Here is a 17,597-nt window from a genome sequence, read left to right on the forward strand (position 1 = left end):
TGAGTTTTCCATTTAAAGTAAAATCTTGCCGTTGAGATGTGGTTTAAATAAAGGCCCTGTTTGAGATATGCTTTGGCATGGTTAGTTGTTGGTGTTGCATTGGTTTTAGCAAATTCATTCTCTGTAGAATTCATGGTAAGAGATTCTGCCATATTTGTTTATGTACATGTGTTTATTGTGCATTACTTTTTAGTTTCTGTGTCTTGGTTTGTATTATTGCAAGTATTATTTAGTGTTATTTCTTTATTTAGGATGTTGAGGATGTATATGCTGGTGACATCTGTGCATTGTTTGGCATTGACTGTGCTAGTGGAGACACATTTACAAACAAAGATAGCAGTGGCCTTTCTATGGTAAGCCATTTGATTTCAGAGCTGTTTATCACTTGAATTTCAAAAGTCTGTGTTTTTGTATACTACATTTAGTACTTCAGAAAAATAGTCACTTAAGTGTCACAGACATCCAGTTCATTGTGGCTCTCTTAATGTTGGTTGTAGCTCTTTGAATATCAATTAGACAAGTGTTCTGTGTAAGCTAACTTACATGATTTTTCATGTAAAATCATTTCATGATTGTCCAGGGTTTAATGCAGAGGAAAAATCTTCAGTAGATAACACCTGGACTGTGTAGCTCTGACCACTCCACCCTGAGATCTGCCTGCCCACTGTGGGTACCTCTCTAATGGTTACCACTGCCAACAGGCTAGTCCCAACAGAGGGCTACTTCCTTATAAACTCAGCAGCCAGAGAGTGGAATGTTCCCTCAATCCTCTAGGGAACTGTAAAACCAGACTATAACATTTAGACTAGACTTGGAGATAACAGAACATAACCATGCTCAGAAGGCAAGGTGCAACTTAGACAGTCTGGCTTACTGCATATAGCCTGCCCTTTGGAACTCAGAGGTCCCTTTTCATCATTGATGGTTTCTGAGGGAAGAGCATGATCAGGCAATTCGTGCCTTTGAATACCCCTCAGTCACTTCTCTTTTTGCCTCTATAGCAGAGCAGGCTTTCCTACACTATGACCATTTTTCTCTCCAGAATTCAATAAAGAAAGAGTATAAGTACTTAGGGGGACAGGTAATACGCAGTGGGTCATTTACATAAGAACTGCTCCATCTCTAATAGATGAGCACTGTAGTAATTCCCTGTATCTATAATATGATGAATTCATAATTTAATAATTTTTTTGTTATACAGTATTCTCTGATGTCTATGGTTTTACATATTGATTTAAGATACTACAAAAAAAATCATAAAGAAATGTATATAATTTTTGTTTGGGATCTAGATAAGAGGAATATTTTATAAGTATTATTGATAAGGCCTTCTCTAAATACTTGTCATTAGCAATATGAAGTAATTGGTAGTTGTGAGAGGGGCTCACTCAGGCTTTGAAGCAAATAGATCTTGGTTAGAGTCTCACCTCTGCCCTATACTACTGCTGGCCCTTGGCCAAGTTATTTTGTTTTTTCCAAGCCTTTAATGACTTTATTTGTAAAATGAGGATAATAATACCAGCCTCTCTGAGTTGTGACTGATTAAATGAGATACCATATGTATAAAGAATATAGTACCCTTTCTCTGTTTCCCTTTCAGAGATTGTAGTATACTTTGATTAAATGAACTAACTTATCAGAAGATTGCAATAACATATGTAGCCACTAGGCAACAAGAATTTCACATGTCAGTATTTGGATTCATAGTAGTGATTAATGTTAAACAGTTAAGTAAATTATATTTTGAGAGAGAGGAGATTATATAAGTAGACAGCTTTATGTATTTATTAATATATTAATATATTTATTTAATGCAAAATAGATCAAGATTCATATTGTTAATACTAAAGATGTTGGCTAGTATTTGCCCTTTGTTCTGTTATAAAGTAGCATATTAAAATTAATTTATTCCTGACCTGTGCAGTGCTGCTTTTGAATTCTTTTCTGTTCTTTTAAAAAATATTTTAGGAGTCAATTCATGTTCCTGATCCTGTCATTTCAATAGCAATGAAACCTTCTAACAAGGTAGGAGTTTGATTTAAAGCTCAGTATATCACAATAAAAACAAGCTCTTTTTCATCTCTCTGCAGTGCACATGGTATCTTGTGATAACCATCAGTCTTGTAGTCTCTATTTCCCTCTTTTGGAATTGAGATCACCTGTTCAAATTACCAGTCTGTTTCTAATAACTCCTCAGTATATTTGAAGAAATAAATTGTATTATTCACCAGACTGTACTTTATAATGTACCTCCTTACTATGTTATTGGCTCCACAGGGGTAAGTGTAATTTCCTCAATTGAGATCATAACGGATTGGAAAAGGAAAAACAGGGGCCTTTGTTCTAAGCTGTAGTAAATCTCTACTGTAAAGTACTTTAGAATGTTGGCTAAATTAATTGTCTCATGAATTATATCTCTAGATTTTGTGGTACTTATGAAGTAAATTTTTGAGTATAACATGGAAACAAGACTGTTTTTCTCACTTTCAAATATAATTTTATATTTGGGTTTTTGTTTATAATTTTTTATTTTTATAGTCTTATAATTGGTTTTGATGTCATTTAGCTTTTTACAAAGCTTGCCATCAGAATTATCTGATCTTGAACTATAATTGTTTAGTTCCTAAGTTGCCTTGACATTTATAACTATCATGTTAATGTAGTTCATTGAAATTCACTTATTCATGTGTTGAGTGAACATTTAATGACCTCTTCTCATCTGCAAACTATAATTTACAGAACATATTCTGATGAACTGTTGAGTGGGATACATTATTAACAGCTACTACTTCATCTATTTTGAGGAACCTTGATATTTTTTCCAGACTTTTTTTCAATATAGAAAAGAGAAAGTTAAGGTGTCAAGAAACATTAAATCATTCCATCTTCTCAAAAACTTGAGGAAAGGCGAACCTTACATCTTACCTCAGTGAGATGCCATAGTTTGTTCCAGGTGCTTTGCTAAGATTGCAAACTTTTCCTTCTGAAATATTCAGGGTTAGAAATTAAAAATGTTATGTTTCTTCATTCCTAAATCCACAATTTGTTTAAGAGATTTAACTGTTTATAATTTACAAAAATGGTGGATAAATAATGCATCAATAATCCAAAAGGTTTTTTGGTGTGTCTGGATTGTTTATACATTAAAAATTTTTTAAGTGTCTGCTTGCTGGAGTAAATTAATTTAAATCAAATAATAAAGCCACTGCATAAAGCAGGGAGTTCAATAGTAGGGACAGGGATGATGCTTCTACTATGTTGAGAGTATCTGGCTAGTGCAGGGAAAAGGCAAAAGACTAACGTAGGATTCAATCCCAGCTTTGCTGTACACAGCTGTGTGGCCCTGAGCAAGTCGCTTAACCTCTCTGAATGTAGTTTCCTTACCTGCAAAATGAGGATAATTCTATCTTGTTGCATTGTGGTTAGAATTTGAGATAACATAAAAAACACACACCATATCTCCAGGCATGTTTTCAATCATAGCTGTTTATACTGATATACAGGGTGTATTAGTTAATACTGGTGGTACAGGATGTGTTAGCCATAAGAATTTACCACAAATGTAGTGTCTTAAAACAACATAAATGTATTATTTTACAGTTTTGTAGAGTAATGGTCCTCCAAAGATGCCTTAATCTCCCCAAACCTCCTGTGAATATGTTACCTAACTTGGTAAAGAGGACTTTGCAGATGTGGTCAAGGTTACAGACTCTGAGATGGGGACATGGTCCTCAGTGGGCTAAATTAATCAAGATATCAGCAGGGTTGTGTTCTTTTCTGGAGTCTCTAAGAGAGAATTTCTTTCCTTGCTTACTCGGGTTGTTGGCAGAATTCAGTTCCTTGTGGTTGTAGGACTGGGGTCCCCATTTCCTTGCTGACTGTCACCTGGGAGTTGTTCTTAATTTCTAGAGGTTGCCCACCTGTGTTGGCTTGTGGGGCCCTTTCTCCCATCTGAAGTGTCAGCAACCAAGGGTTGAGTCCTTCTCATGCTTCAGATATCTCCTGCATCTCTCCGAGCTACCCTTCTGCCTTCCTCGTCCCTTTTTTGTTTTGTTTTTTTCAAGGTCTCAGTTCAAGTTTAGTAGAAACTACGAAAGAACAATGGGCTGATACCCCATGATAGAGTTTGGATGCATTGTGCCCCCCAAAACTCATGTGGAAATCTGATCCCCAATGTGACAGTGTTGGAAGCTGTTTGAGTCATAGGGGCAGATCCGTTATGAATGGATTAATGCTCTCCCTGGGGGAGAAGGGGTCCTGAGTGAGATCTCGCTCCATTAGTTCCCATGAGATCTGGTTGTTTATAGGACCCTGGCACCTTCTCTCTTGCTTCCTCTCGCCATGTGATCTGCTTGTACCTGTCGCCGGCTCCCTGCCGCTTTCCTCCATGAGTAGAAGCAGCCTGAGGCCCATGCCAGATGGCAGCTGTCCCAGAATTGTAAGCAAAATAAACCTCTGTTCTTTATAAATTACCCAGTCTCAGGTATTCCTGTCATAGCAAAACAAAACAGACTCAAACACCCCACTACTGGTACATAATACACATCAGATGGCCTGCCCTACAACACAGCTCAGGCCATTTCCACCCAAGAGAAGAAAGCCTGGCCTCTCCAACCCCTGTAAGAAAGGCCTGTCTTGTACCACACCACATACTGGCTGAATCTAAAGTCTCCTGTTTTAAGCATGAAAAAAGTACAAAAGAGGTTTTGTTCTCATGGCTGCCTACTGCAGCCCAGCACTAAAATAACCTAGTGTTCACTTCTGCTTGGAGAAATATTCTTTGCTGTTTTGCACATCAGGCTTGATGGCTCACAGCCAGGCTTCCAGCTAACCAGGCATACTTCCTCATGTTTGTCAGTGATCTGGAAGGCCCGAACTAGTCTCAAGAGTCTCACCCACTGAGCAGCCAGCAGGTAGGTTATTTACAGTGATCTGCTGAAGGATACCCCTATCATCAATGGTAAAGAGGTCCCTGAAGAGATGCCTTTAAGACCCCATAATCCTGAGCATTGGTGCCTCTGGGGTCTGATACCAATGGAATGTTCATGGGTCCCTGTCCTCCTTGTTTCTTAGGTGTGTCAATCCATGCCAGGTGACAGAATTGAGAATCCACAGAAGCACCAGTCACTTGGCAGTTGAGTTTCTTAAATTCTTCGGTCCTATCACTGAAAGCAATGATTTCTGCAGGGCACACAAAGGTGAAGTTAAATGGGTAAAAGAAGAACACATTTTCCTTTATAGTCAGATAGGCTGATCTCCTTGTACTGACAATCTGGCATAACAGCTGTGGCTTTGAAGTTGGGGGCAGGGTGCCCAATTCTGGCATTTCCTGAAGAAATCTTGCTATCAGCAGTTCCAACAAAGAAGCTTCTAAGACAGAAGCCACCAAGACCAGCCAGGAAGAGGACACCCTCTTTCGTTTGTAAAGGCCCATGTGATTACGTTTTGCCCACCAAGATAACTCCTGACAATCTCACCATCTCAAATTGTGTAACCTTGATCACATCTACAAAGTCCCCTTTACCATGTAAGCTACCATATTCACAGGTTTGGGGAGATTAGGGCACCTTCGGAGGATTGTTATTCTGCTTACTACATGAAACTACATCTAAGGAAAATAAAGGTGTATCATACCACATCCAAGCAGATTGTTTTGAAAGGGAGAAGTCTGTGTAGTATTTGTCTTACTGTTGGTCTTAACTGTCCTGCTTGAATCTACAATAGGGTCTTGGCAAACATGCTGATTCTTTTGATTATGTTTATGTATAGGATTTCTAAAATGTAACAGAGATTCTACTTTCTACCTTATGGGCAGTTTTCCACAAACGGACGGTTTTTGTCAATGTAATAGGAAAGGGTACTTGAATTCTGTCTTGGTATGGAAAGAAAATTCTGTTAGCTAGCTATTCCTTGCTCTCTTGGCTGTGTAGTATACAAACACATTTTTTAAAAAGAAGTATGGAGTAGAACTACATGTGGATCATTTTTATTTCTTAATTACCAATATATTTGATTTCATTCAGTAAAGTTCTTTTAAAAGTCCCATTGTTCATCATGCTTAGTATGCTTCGTATAATGATTTTCTTCTTTTAAAGAATGATCTGGACAAATTTTCAAAAGGTATTAGCAGGTTTACAAGAGAAGATCCCACATTTAAAGTCCACTTTGACACTGAGAGTAAAGAGACAATTGTATCTGGAATGGGAGAATTACACCTGGAAATCTATGCTCAGGTAAGGAATAACAAGGAAGTTAAACTGAATTGATTTCTGTCTTTGTTTTGTTGAGAGTATAAGGCAATAATTCTCAATCTAATGACTATAAACTAATAGGGGTTCTTCAGCCTTCACTCTGTTTTGTATCCAGATGTGGTATATACTGCTTCCTCCACTATGTGTTACAAATTAATTATTTTTGATTTCTAAGTTTTTTTTTTTTAATTTGTAAAACATCGTGGACTCCTAGAATCAAGGCTCAGAGGATTTTCAACAAAAGCATTCTCCATCCCCAGGGCATGGTTAATGGGGTCAACTAAATCCTGGTTCCAGCCTTAGGGAGACGACCTGCAGTTGTACCCATTCTTCAGGCCATTTCTTCTCAAGTCAGTACTTGAAGATCATTATAATATGAGGCTATTTCAAAAATTTGTGGAAAAATAGAATTGAAAGATAACATGAATCTTTACATGAAGTTTCTGAAGACCCCTCATAGATAAAAGTGTGGGTGGGGCCTATACTTTCCTAGGAAAGGTTTCTGTGTCTGTGTGTGTGTGTGTGTGTGTGTGTGTGTGTGTGTGTGTGTGTGTGTGTGTGTGTGTGTGTGTGTGTGTGTGTGTGTGTGTGTGTGTGTGTGTGTGTGTGTGTGTGTGTGTGTGTGTGTGAAGGAAAACAAAAGATATATGATGAGAAACTGTGCTATGATCATATCTTTAAAGTTGAGATAGAAAATCCTGACAACAGATTTATAAATTATTCCAGTGAATATGTAATAATATTATGGTAAAGTTTTAGTGGATAGATTAATTGGAGGCAGGTGTAAATTAAGCAGTCTAAATTAGCGTTTATTTATATAAAATCTGTAATAGTGGTTTGTATTGTTTCACATATGTAATCCTTGTAAGATACTAAAATGATTTAAGATTTATTGTTTGCTTACCTATTATATTTAAATGAATGCTACTAAGGTATTTAAGCTGCTTAGGATTTTCTTCTTTCAGTTTATTTTTTTACTTTAAATATACCAAAAAATTGTCTCCCCCACTCTTTTTAGAGGATGGAAAGAGAGTATGGCTGTCCTTGTATCACAGGAAAGCCAAAAGTTGCTTTTAGAGAGACCATTACTACCCCTGTCCCGTAAGTATGCAACATAATTAAACATTAAGAGACTGAAATTAAAGCTTTTTATTATGGGTTAAACATAGCACTATTATTGTTATAAAGATGTTTTTAGATAGTTGACACTTTATTGTGGAAACTGTATAGTTCTATACTGTAATCAAGACATGTATACAAGCGACGCTTCGGGATTTGTTTGGCCCCTTCAGCTAGATACCAATGAAAACTGGCATACATATCATTAATAGGCATGTTTATACTTCATCCCAGTGTTAGGGTCATTTACTCCATTAGTACTTCCTTTGGCAGACGGCTATTATGTTTTACTTTAGTACCATATTGTGGATGCCAGAGAACTTGCATTTGCCAGGGAATAATCTCCTACAAGTAAAAATGCAATGATAAAATTAAGAAAACATAGTTGGGTTTATATTTTGTTAGAAACAAAACAGTCCTCACAAAGAATAGCACAAAACATGTTAAATTGCTACAAGTATAATATACTTCAACCTGGTGCCTATCTGAATTTGCATGAATTCTGATTTAGAGTCAGAATTAATAAAGCATACTGTAGCTATAAAAGGAGTCTCAGTTTTCAAAGTGGCATCAAATAAAAATAAATGATACTGTACCTGAGATGCAATGTCATGCAGTAGAATAGTGTAGTCTAATTCAATAAAGTCATCATTTCTTTGCTATGACAAAGAATAAAAACCTGGTGTTTAAAACTTAATAATCATTGGCAAAAATAATATTTTAATTTAAAAAATCAGCTTTGATTAGTAAATGATTATAATACTTCCATTTAGGTAAAAATAAAAATTTAGCGTTATAATTTATTTCAATTTAGTCTAACAGAAAAACTATTCTCTTATAAAGTAAGTCAAACTACAATTTAAAATCATGATTTTATATTTGTTACTCTAAAAATCATTTTCCTGTTTTTAGTTTCCAAGTATGGTAGCTACTTAAGAGCATTACAGTATATAAGCTTGTTACTAAGAATCCTTAATGTTTCCATTGTTCAGAAAAGCATCACTTAGGGCCGGCCCGTGGCTCACTCAGAAGAGTGTGGTGCTGAAAACACCAAGGCCATGGGTTCAGATCCCATATAGGGGTGGATGGCTGGTTGGTTCACTCGGGAGAGTGTGGTGCTGACAACACCAAGTCAAGGTTTACGATCCCCTTACCCGTCTTTTTTTTTTTTTTTTTTTTTTTAAGCATCAATTAAGGGATAAACTGTAGCACTGTTTACATTAGAAGAAACCAATTTTATAATAGAAAATTCTTCTAGAAAACTGAAGATAGTAAAATATAAATAAGTGTTATCTCATTTTGTAATTAAAGATTTGATCTGTAATGTTTACGGCTTTGGGAATAAAAAGTAACTTATACCATTAGATATGCAGAAACACTGCATCCACATACTTTAAAACCGTCATCGTCAGAAATTAGTTGTGCTTCTATAAGGTTTTTTAAAGCTTATAATCAATGTGTTGAGAGGAGCCCTAGACACTAAGGGGCAGCACAAGCTCCTGTGGCTCCTTTGGTTAACAGTTATTATAAATATGGCCCCTGGGTCAAGTAAAAGCATACTACTATTCCCTCATTATAGTATCTTGAACTAATCTTGTCTTTGCATGTGTTAATAAAGGATGTCCTTTAAAGATAATATAAAAATCAGTAAGAGTTTTTACACACTGGATCTTGATAAACATATATAATATATATGGCCTGAAGCAGTGGTTAAACCCTTCTGTTGATGTTCATTAATGCTTTAAAACTGCAATTTGGTGAAGGGTTACAGGAGTTTCCTTTCACAAAACTACTAGCAATGTCTTGTACATATTTTGCTAAAAACATGGCTTGAAAAATCATGATTATCATTTTATGACCTCTGTACCTGGATTCAATTATTCGAGGCCTCTACACCCCTATAGGGATGTTGTAACCAAGGTTGATGTCTACAAAAATACATTAGAAAAAAGGATCAGTTTCTCTATATGTTGTCGTAATATTTATGTTAGGTTTTTGGCATCACACTCTGAGTACTATAATTGGGTATCCTGCCCTCCAGTGCCCATAGGTATCTAATGAGCGGTTACAAAAGCACGTGGAGAAAAGGTGCTCTAGCTGCCCTGCAGTTTGTTACCAACAAGCTGAAACAAGTCAATTGGAAAGTGCTTTTCTCTCGTGGAGCTGACTAAATGGTTTCTTTGCACTCTATTTTTTTATTTCCATTAGATACCAGTTGAAATTTTAAAAAAACTCTTAGTAAAGCTAAAATCAAAGAATTTATTCTCATCTTTTAAAAAGTTCTAGAAAAACGCACTTCTAGTTATATCATGAGACTTAAAACATAAGGCTGGCAACAAGTAAGATATGAGGTTGTAAATTATGACTAAATGGGTTACAAAAGAAACTATGTACAGCATGCTAAGGAATGAATAGTAGAACTGTTTCAGAGACAATACAGCAAGCTTCACAAAGACTGAGATGCTACTATTTTTCCTCCAGGCTGATCCCCAAGGAAAAAAATGCCAGCCATGTTTCTTAGTAGCTGTGGCACCTCCATTTCAGTAGAGGAAAAAAGAAGAGAGAGTTTCAGTATAGCATGATTATGGTCATTTGAACACAAAACTTAGGTTAGCAAAGGAAATAATCTGTATTAAACCAAGCACAAAAAATGAATGCCAGATTTTAACTCAAGATTGTACTTTCTTGAAAGTGCAGTTTTGCTTGTGACTGCCATAAAAAGTGGCCCTGAGGACCTTTGTAGAGCAGATTAAAGATGGGGAGAATCCTTATACTACAAGTAGTTTACCTGGGATTCCGTCTTGCCTCTCTACTAATAAAATTCTCCAAACCTTTTTGCTCTAGGAGACAGTTTGAGTAAAGCATCATAGTTAAATCTGACTTGCCTAATATGAAAGGTTAAGAACCATTTACCATGGTGTCTTTTGAAAGTGCAGTCTAGATATTACTTATTAATACAGAGTGTTTCATTGAAATTTTTGGCTTTGCCTTGCTACTATTATGCTTCTTTGTCAGGAAGTATGTTCCTAAGGAATGCAAACTAACCCAACACTACTATTAGGAAGGCAAGTTTTGAGACAAAGGAGGCCTGTGGTTTACATCTCTTAACCAAACCAAGAGACTTTTTGGACCAGTTGCTGTTGCTTTGGACTCTTCCTACAACTCTTCACCTTCTCTAGTTTTTATTGTAACTGACCTCTCCTTCAAAATACCAGGTCCACTGTTTTAAATACAAAATAACTGTAGGGACCCTATTTATCCAATTATGAATTTTGACACTTTCAGTAAAATATTAACCCTGTTAATAGCGCATTTTATAGAAATTACTTACCACTTGCTTGACAGTTTGAATTTTTACCATTTTATACCATGTGTTTTCAGTAGAATTTTGCCATATTATATAACCACAGGCAACCCAAGCTAAATGTCGAACTGGCTTCATTTCTGGAGATACATTTCCAAAACTGTCTGGGGGAAACATTTATATGATAAATGTAATTATTTTATACATACAATATTAACCTTTTAAAAAATTCAAATTCTAAGTTATGTTTTAGTTTCCTTCAAATGCATGCAGAAAATAATTAGACCATGGATCTATAAAGTTCCAAGGCCTCTTTTTTGTTGGATTAGATTAGAAATGAATATTTTTGCAAAAACTAGTGTATTTCCAACAATATTAACATCTAGTAATTTTGAGTATAGATAATTGAGATTGATCTTAAAGTTGAAAAAAATATATTTTTCCATGCCATATTCATATACCTGGAATGTTTTGAGCTTCTAGTGGTTCCTTCATGGACTTAAGTCTTTGATAAAATGTGTTGTCTTCTTCATCTGGGTTCTTTCCAAATTCTCCTTCAAATGTGAAATTGACTTCTGGTGCACCATCTTGTCCCAATGGAGGGTAAAGCACTTCAGCTGTGCAGTTCACCGTAATTTGCTGTTTAAACATTTTTGCAAAAGATCCTTACCTATAGATGGCCATCTGTTACTAATTATTCTTTGAGGTATAATTTAGAGCATTGGCCTCTAATGGTGTTGTTTCAGAGTGCTTATTTTCATAGGTATCTAATTGGGGCCAGTCTATTCATTTTCTAGTAGTATCATGTGAGTACCTCAAAAATAGATAACTTACCTTATAATTATAAACTCTCATAATCTGTAAATTCTAATCTTAAAACTTTGAATATATTTCAATATTAATGGAGTGTCCATTTGCAAGGCCAGATTTTAGTCTGGTTTTACATACCAACTCAAGACTCTGGTTATTTTTTAAGTTTTTCTATTACCCTTACTGTTCCTGAAATAACAAATTTTTTGAAATGCAGATACAGCAGTCTGTATCTAGATGTAAAATTAGAAGACTGTAGCATTGGGTTATGCTTTGTAAAGATGACTGTCTAGCAGCTCAAATGCCTTTTTATGAAATCTCCCTATGTTAACCTATATCATAATTTAAGTTCAACAAAAGGGTAAACTTTTTAAAAATTTCAAGATGGTTATAGTGCAGATTGCAGTTCTTTTTAAGTTTGTCTTATTAGTAATTGGACAGGTGTATAATTTTTTTAAAATTTCCCTGCCCCATTACTGGAAGATCCTTATCTGAAGGGGTATCAGTTGGTTATTCTATTGCTCATGAATATCTAAAAGGACTTGCTTTCTTTAAATACCCAATCAAAAACAGAATTAGAAAGGCAGGCATAGGAAAGTGATCATGACTGGAGAGTAAATTACTTCACTTCTTCTTATTAGGCATAAATTCAGACTGCCGTATGAGTATCTAACCTTTTAAGGGAAGTTATTTGAACTGAAGTATAGTGTGTTTTCTGTACAGTTCAACAGAAATAAGACATATATCTCAGAATATACAAAGATAGTAAAAACTGACCCTTGTAAGTTTTGCCCATATGGTTAGTATTTTTTAGAGGCAGGGATTTCTTAAAAAAAAAAAAAAAATTCTATAGATTTGAACAACAAAGATGATCTGGAATATTTAGTATTAAATTTTGTTTAATAATAAAGGACATTTCACTTACTCTTTGGATAATTTCTTCCACAGAAAATTTAAGGTGATACTTATGTCCTCTTCCTGAAATATCCTGAAATTAAGAAAATGTGGTGAAGAGAAGAAAATATTATAGCAGTAAATCAAATATTTGCATTTTTAGATGAATCCATTCTCATTTGGTTTGGGGGTGCTGGCAGATGGGGGAAAATGATTAAAGTCTTTAGATCTTAAAAAAGGCATGTCACCATGTATGTAACATCTAATTTAGCAAGTCCTCTATCAAGTTTATTTTGGATGCAGACAAAAGGGTGGGATGAAAGCATACAGATAAAATGGGCACAACTCACTTTCAGTCATCAGAAGACATCAGCCTCTGGATGTGCGATCCTAAATTCTCTACATAAGGTATTATGAAACAGCTCTTAATTCTAAAGATGACAAATAGGATACACCTTTGACAAGATTTTTCATAAAAGTCCAGTGTATCCTCCAAACAGTGTTCAATGAATGTGAATTCCATTTTAAGGCAGATTACTGCAAAGTGGTTGGAGACTTAATGTACCTAAGTACTGTTTTTACTTGTATATTAGTAGACCTGCAAAATACTTTAACACATTTTATAAGAGTAAGGGAAATGTTTAGGTATTTCAGTTATAAGTCAAGATACAGATTGAAAATTTATACCTAATTAAGTTGTCTGGTACAGTTTTGAAATCTGCTCCGTCAGCTCCTGTTAACTGTTAGCAGTTAAAACTATGAAATAAATAAAGGACAATCTCAAATCCAGTAGACTTTGGTAAATGGAAACAAGTTAGTGATTGCTGAGGCCTTAAACATTTAATTCAACTCTTTAGCCAGAGGGAGTGCATCCTTCAAAGCAGTCATGTGGCAGTGGGGTTTGTGTGGTTAGAGTGAAATGTCAGCCCATAATGCTTTCGTTCTCTGGTTGTCAGTTTCTCTCTCTCTCTCTTTTTTTTTTTTTTTTTAAGATGACAGGTAAGGGGATCTTAACCCTTGACTTGGTGTTGTTAGCACCATGCTCACCCAGTGAGCTAACCGGCCATCCCTATATGGGATCCAAACCCATGGCCTTGGTGTTATCAGCACCCTACTGTCCCGAGTGAGCCACTGTCCCGAGTGAGCCACGGGCCGGCCCAGGTGACAGTTTTTCTTGCTGTTTGTCTCCCCTATCAATTTGTCAAGGGGATTGATCTTAAAATTTAGGCAACGGAGAGTCGTTTGGAAGACAGGAACTTTTGTTGGTCCAGAATAGAGTCACAAGTGAGAAAAAGAAACAGTTTTAAGATTCTTTTGAAAAATGCCACCCCTTACTTAGAGCATTTTCCCACTTCCTTGTAATAGTGCACATAAAAACTATCCATGTTTGTGCCTTACGGTGAAAACAAAAAACCGTCCTGGGCTGTCTCCAGAGATTGGAGTGTAGACTATCCCCCAGAAATCTTAATTTCTCTAGACCAGACGACAGCGGTGTGTCCCAAAACAGGCGGGGGGTGGGGGAGGTTGCACGCAGAGCAAGGCTGGGACCCGTGCTCAGCCCCTGCCGGACTCACCTCCATGCTGGCTTGTTTGACCGTCTGCACCAGGAACACCTTGTGGGGGGTCCCCTGCTGGTAGTTGATGCAGTTTTCCGCCACCGAGGCTGCCCTGGAGGCTGGGTAGTGGGTCGGCGGGATTTCCATTCTTGGCGAGCGGTGACCGCGGGGCTGCCCGTCCGGCTTGCGGCCGGGTCGCCAAGACGGAAAAGTCGGCACGGCTGCCTCGGGCTGGGCCTGGGTGGGATCAGGAGCTCCTCCCTACTCAGGAACTGCTGTTTGGGGCTCTGGCAGGCTGCGTCCAGGCGCTCTGGGCGGGTGCTCTGCGGCCCCGCCCACCACCGCCTGCCTTACCAGGCGGTTCCCGCTGGCGGAGAGGCTGGGCCTTGGCAGGCGCCAGGGGTACTGTGGGGAGGGTGTTGGTGGGCTAGGTTGGCAGGAATTTTATCTTTCCTTTTATTAACCTTCACGGAAATGCAGGGAGGGCCTTTCTGGCCTTTGAGTGTTCTCTGGGCGTCTCCTTTGAGACCTCCAGTTTCCTCCCCAGAGAAAGATAAATCAGTTGCTTCATTTGCAAACTGGAGGACACTTTCCTCATACGCAGCGCACAGTATCCTGCATAGGGCGAGGTGCAGAGGTGCCTTGAAGTAAACCGACTTGTGTCTATATATGTCTTTTTGAGTGGCTTACTTAGTCACTATCATTTTGCCAATCATTTTCAAGTGTTAATTATTGGAACTCCCTTTTCTTGTATTGCCTGAGTCTATAATGTCCAAGTAGTAAAATCAAATAGGAGCTATCTGAATAAATTAGCTATCAGAGTTCCTATTTTTCAAGTAACTGTCCTTGGTTACAGAGATTTAAGGAGAGAACATTATGTTCCAGGGAAAGGAAGCATTCCCAAAGAAGTGGGTAAGCTCTTTGGAATATAGGTTATTAGAACAAGAACCTTAAACTGACCTTCATATTTTAATTACTTGACTTTTTCTTTTTTATTTGTGAAATTCAGAATTGGCAGAATTAAAAACTGTAGATTACCTTGGTGGTGTACCACATCCTCACCCCCAAGTAACAACAGGAAAGAGGATTCTTTTTTAAGTAAATTCTACAATAAAATTTTATAGCAGGGCCATCATATTCAAAGAAAAATTGTTAAATGTGGTTTTTGCATTAAATTAGTAGAGGCTATTTCATTTTGGTAATTACATAATGCAATGTTTTGGGGGGATTTTTTTTCCCTCTTAAATACTTTCAGGTTTGATTTTACACATAAAAAACAGTCAGGTGGCGCAGGCCAGTTTGGAAAAGTGGTAGGTGTACTGGAACCTCTGGACCCAGAGAACTACACTAAGCTGGAGTTTTCAGATGAAACATATGGAGCCAATGTTCCAAAGTCGTTTGTGCCTGCTGTAGAAAAGGTAAATGTATTAAAAGCTTTTTTGCATTTTTACTTATTAAACACAGTCATACTTTATCTTTTACCACATTGTCTACTATGGATCTTTTTTAGTTACAGTCCTGCTTCTTTATCTGATTGTTAAGCTTTCCATCTGGTATAGACTCTTCAGTTCATTAAGTTTAAGAACTATAAATGAATACTATGACAATGATGGGAAGTCATTCTGTTTCTTAATCATAGTTATCATAGAAAAATCACAGAGAAATATTGATAAATTGAAACTACTGCATTGATTGTAATCAGCAATTAAAATTTGTAGTAGTACTTAGGGATTTATGAAAGTTTTATGTATACTATCATGGTAGAATGATCATTCATTAAGATTCCCAACACTTGGTGCTACTGTCCTCTCTGCTACTGATTAATGTACTCCTTGGAAAACCAGTGTTCAGAACCAATTTCTTCATTTGTGAACTGACAATAAAGTACTTAAACCTCCACCCCTTACAAAATTGAGGATCAGATAAGACTGTGTTACATTTCTTTGGGAATTGTGAAGTGCTTTGCACATATAAGGAATAAGTGTTTTGTTTGCTTTCTGGGTCACTTGTTATAAGGCTCCTGTTAACCTTTAGCAATTATTTATTCTTATATATCAGGTTTTGGGTTTTTTTTAACCTTTTAACTTTAGAAATACTTATTAATATTAATATTAGTATTAATAATATGAATAATAGTAGTAATTATTAATATTAATTTTTGTTTCAGTGGCCATAGCATTTTTTTGTGATAAATATATTTCATTCATTTATACTCTTATTTCAAGACAATATTTTATCATTCACACACATTTAAATATGTTATATTCTCCAAGATTAATGTAGGTGAAGGAGAGCTTCAGCATGCATAACTTGCAGTTTTTGAAATGTCAGAAATACATTGAACTGTCTGAAGCCATGTGACTGTGCTGCCAGGAAAAACTAACCTGAATTGTAGGTGCTCTACAAATATTTGTTAAATAACTGAATGAAAAAGGATTACAGACTTATACAGTAAAGTGCCCATATTTAAAGTATAAAATTTGATATCAGTTATACCTCAGTGAAGCTGTTTTTTTAAAAAAGAATTTAATTCTAATTCTTACTGGTAGTATAATACTGAAGCTATAATGTGGTGTTCTGCTAATGAGGCAAAGCAGTGATAGGCATGTAGTAGGGGCTCAAGACACAGATAGTGAATAAACAGCAATTTTAATGGGGGTTTTCTTTTAAGGAGTTCCTTAGTTTTGTGTTTCCTCTGTTTCCTCATTGTAAAATTAAGGTCATGCTGTCTCTATTATGTATTACTTCCTGAAGATGAGTTTATGAGAAAGTGATTGTTAGCACTCTTAGCACTGCTTTCAAACCAGCTCACCTGAGTAGTGTGCTTTTCCAAGGGATTGCTCTAGATGCCACAGTTATAAAACTTAAATAGTAAATATGTTAAACTTTTTAAAAAATTCTTTTTTAAGGGGTGATATATAGCATACATGAAAACATTATACTTCTGAACATAAAGTTTAGGAGTTCTTGGTAATGCATCTGCGAGTAAAATCCACTCACTCCATAATTTGTGTTAATTCGTTAACAGGGGTTTTTGGATGCCTGCGAGAAGGGCCCTCTTTCTGGTCACAAGATCTCTGGGCTCCGATTTGTTTTGCAAGATGGAGCACACCACATGGTTGATTCCAATGAAATCTCTTTCATCAGAGCAGGAGAAGGTGCTCTTAAACAAGGTATGCTATGTCCTAGCACCTCTGCCTTGGTGTGTCTATTTTTCCCGATAGACCATAAGAATCTCAGAAGGCAGCACTGTTATTAGTCTTCTCCACCCACATCACTAGACACCACACCAGGAAATATGGTAGGTAGTGGGCAAATATTTATAGAATTGAAGTGAAGATAGATTACTGTTCTCTCTCACAAAATTAAAGCCTGTCCTATTCTCCTGAATTATCTGATTTTTTTTTTGTATGTTTAAATTCATAGATAATCTGTAAGTTCTGTTTTTCATAGAGAAAACTGAAATGCTCAGAATTCTAAGAAATATTTTAAAGATATGTTAACTACAGTCATGCTGTTTTTAGTGACTTTTTCAAATGTCAAGAAATCCATAAATTTGTAATTTTTTTGTAAGTGTATGACATTGTAAGTTTTTAGGCATTTTGAGGATGGCAAAGTATTTTGAAGCAGTTTGAGATCAGTGTTTTTTAACAAAGGAGCCTC

General features: G+C 36.4%; 2 protein-coding genes and 1 pseudogene across 2 annotated transcripts in view; 1 reads left to right on the plus strand and 2 right to left on the minus strand.

Annotated features, from left to right (window-relative positions):
• The window catches only part of GFM1 (G elongation factor mitochondrial 1), a 41,461-nt gene that overhangs the window by 17,172 nt on the left and 6,692 nt on the right, over nucleotides 1–17,597 (plus strand). The window contains exons 10-15 of the mRNA XM_063100525.1: nucleotides 252–353; nucleotides 1,969–2,025; nucleotides 6,096–6,233; nucleotides 7,270–7,352; nucleotides 15,190–15,352; nucleotides 16,963–17,107. Coding sequence (XP_062956595.1) covers nucleotides 252–353; nucleotides 1,969–2,025; nucleotides 6,096–6,233; nucleotides 7,270–7,352; nucleotides 15,190–15,352; nucleotides 16,963–17,107 — 688 coding nt within the window. The remainder of the gene's footprint in view (nucleotides 1–251; nucleotides 354–1,968; nucleotides 2,026–6,095; nucleotides 6,234–7,269; nucleotides 7,353–15,189; nucleotides 15,353–16,962; nucleotides 17,108–17,597) is intronic.
• Nucleotides 4,756–5,739, minus strand: LOC134385792 (peroxiredoxin-1-like; annotated as a pseudogene).
• On the minus strand, nucleotides 7,386–14,206 carry LXN (latexin). Its single transcript, XM_063100537.1, has 6 exons — nucleotides 13,953–14,206; nucleotides 12,410–12,472; nucleotides 11,136–11,313; nucleotides 10,702–10,838; nucleotides 7,967–8,029; nucleotides 7,386–7,715 (listed from the first exon to the last, which is right to left on the minus strand). Exons 1-6 carry the CDS (start codon nucleotides 14,079–14,081, stop codon nucleotides 7,617–7,619), a joined length of 669 nt encoding a protein of 222 aa, XP_062956607.1. The 5' UTR covers nucleotides 14,082–14,206; the 3' UTR covers nucleotides 7,386–7,616.

The sequence above is a fragment of the Cynocephalus volans genome, chromosome 1 (assembly GCF_027409185.1).
Source record: "Cynocephalus volans isolate mCynVol1 chromosome 1, mCynVol1.pri, whole genome shotgun sequence".
In the NCBI taxonomy this organism is placed as follows: domain Eukaryota; kingdom Metazoa; phylum Chordata; class Mammalia; order Dermoptera; family Cynocephalidae; genus Cynocephalus; species Cynocephalus volans.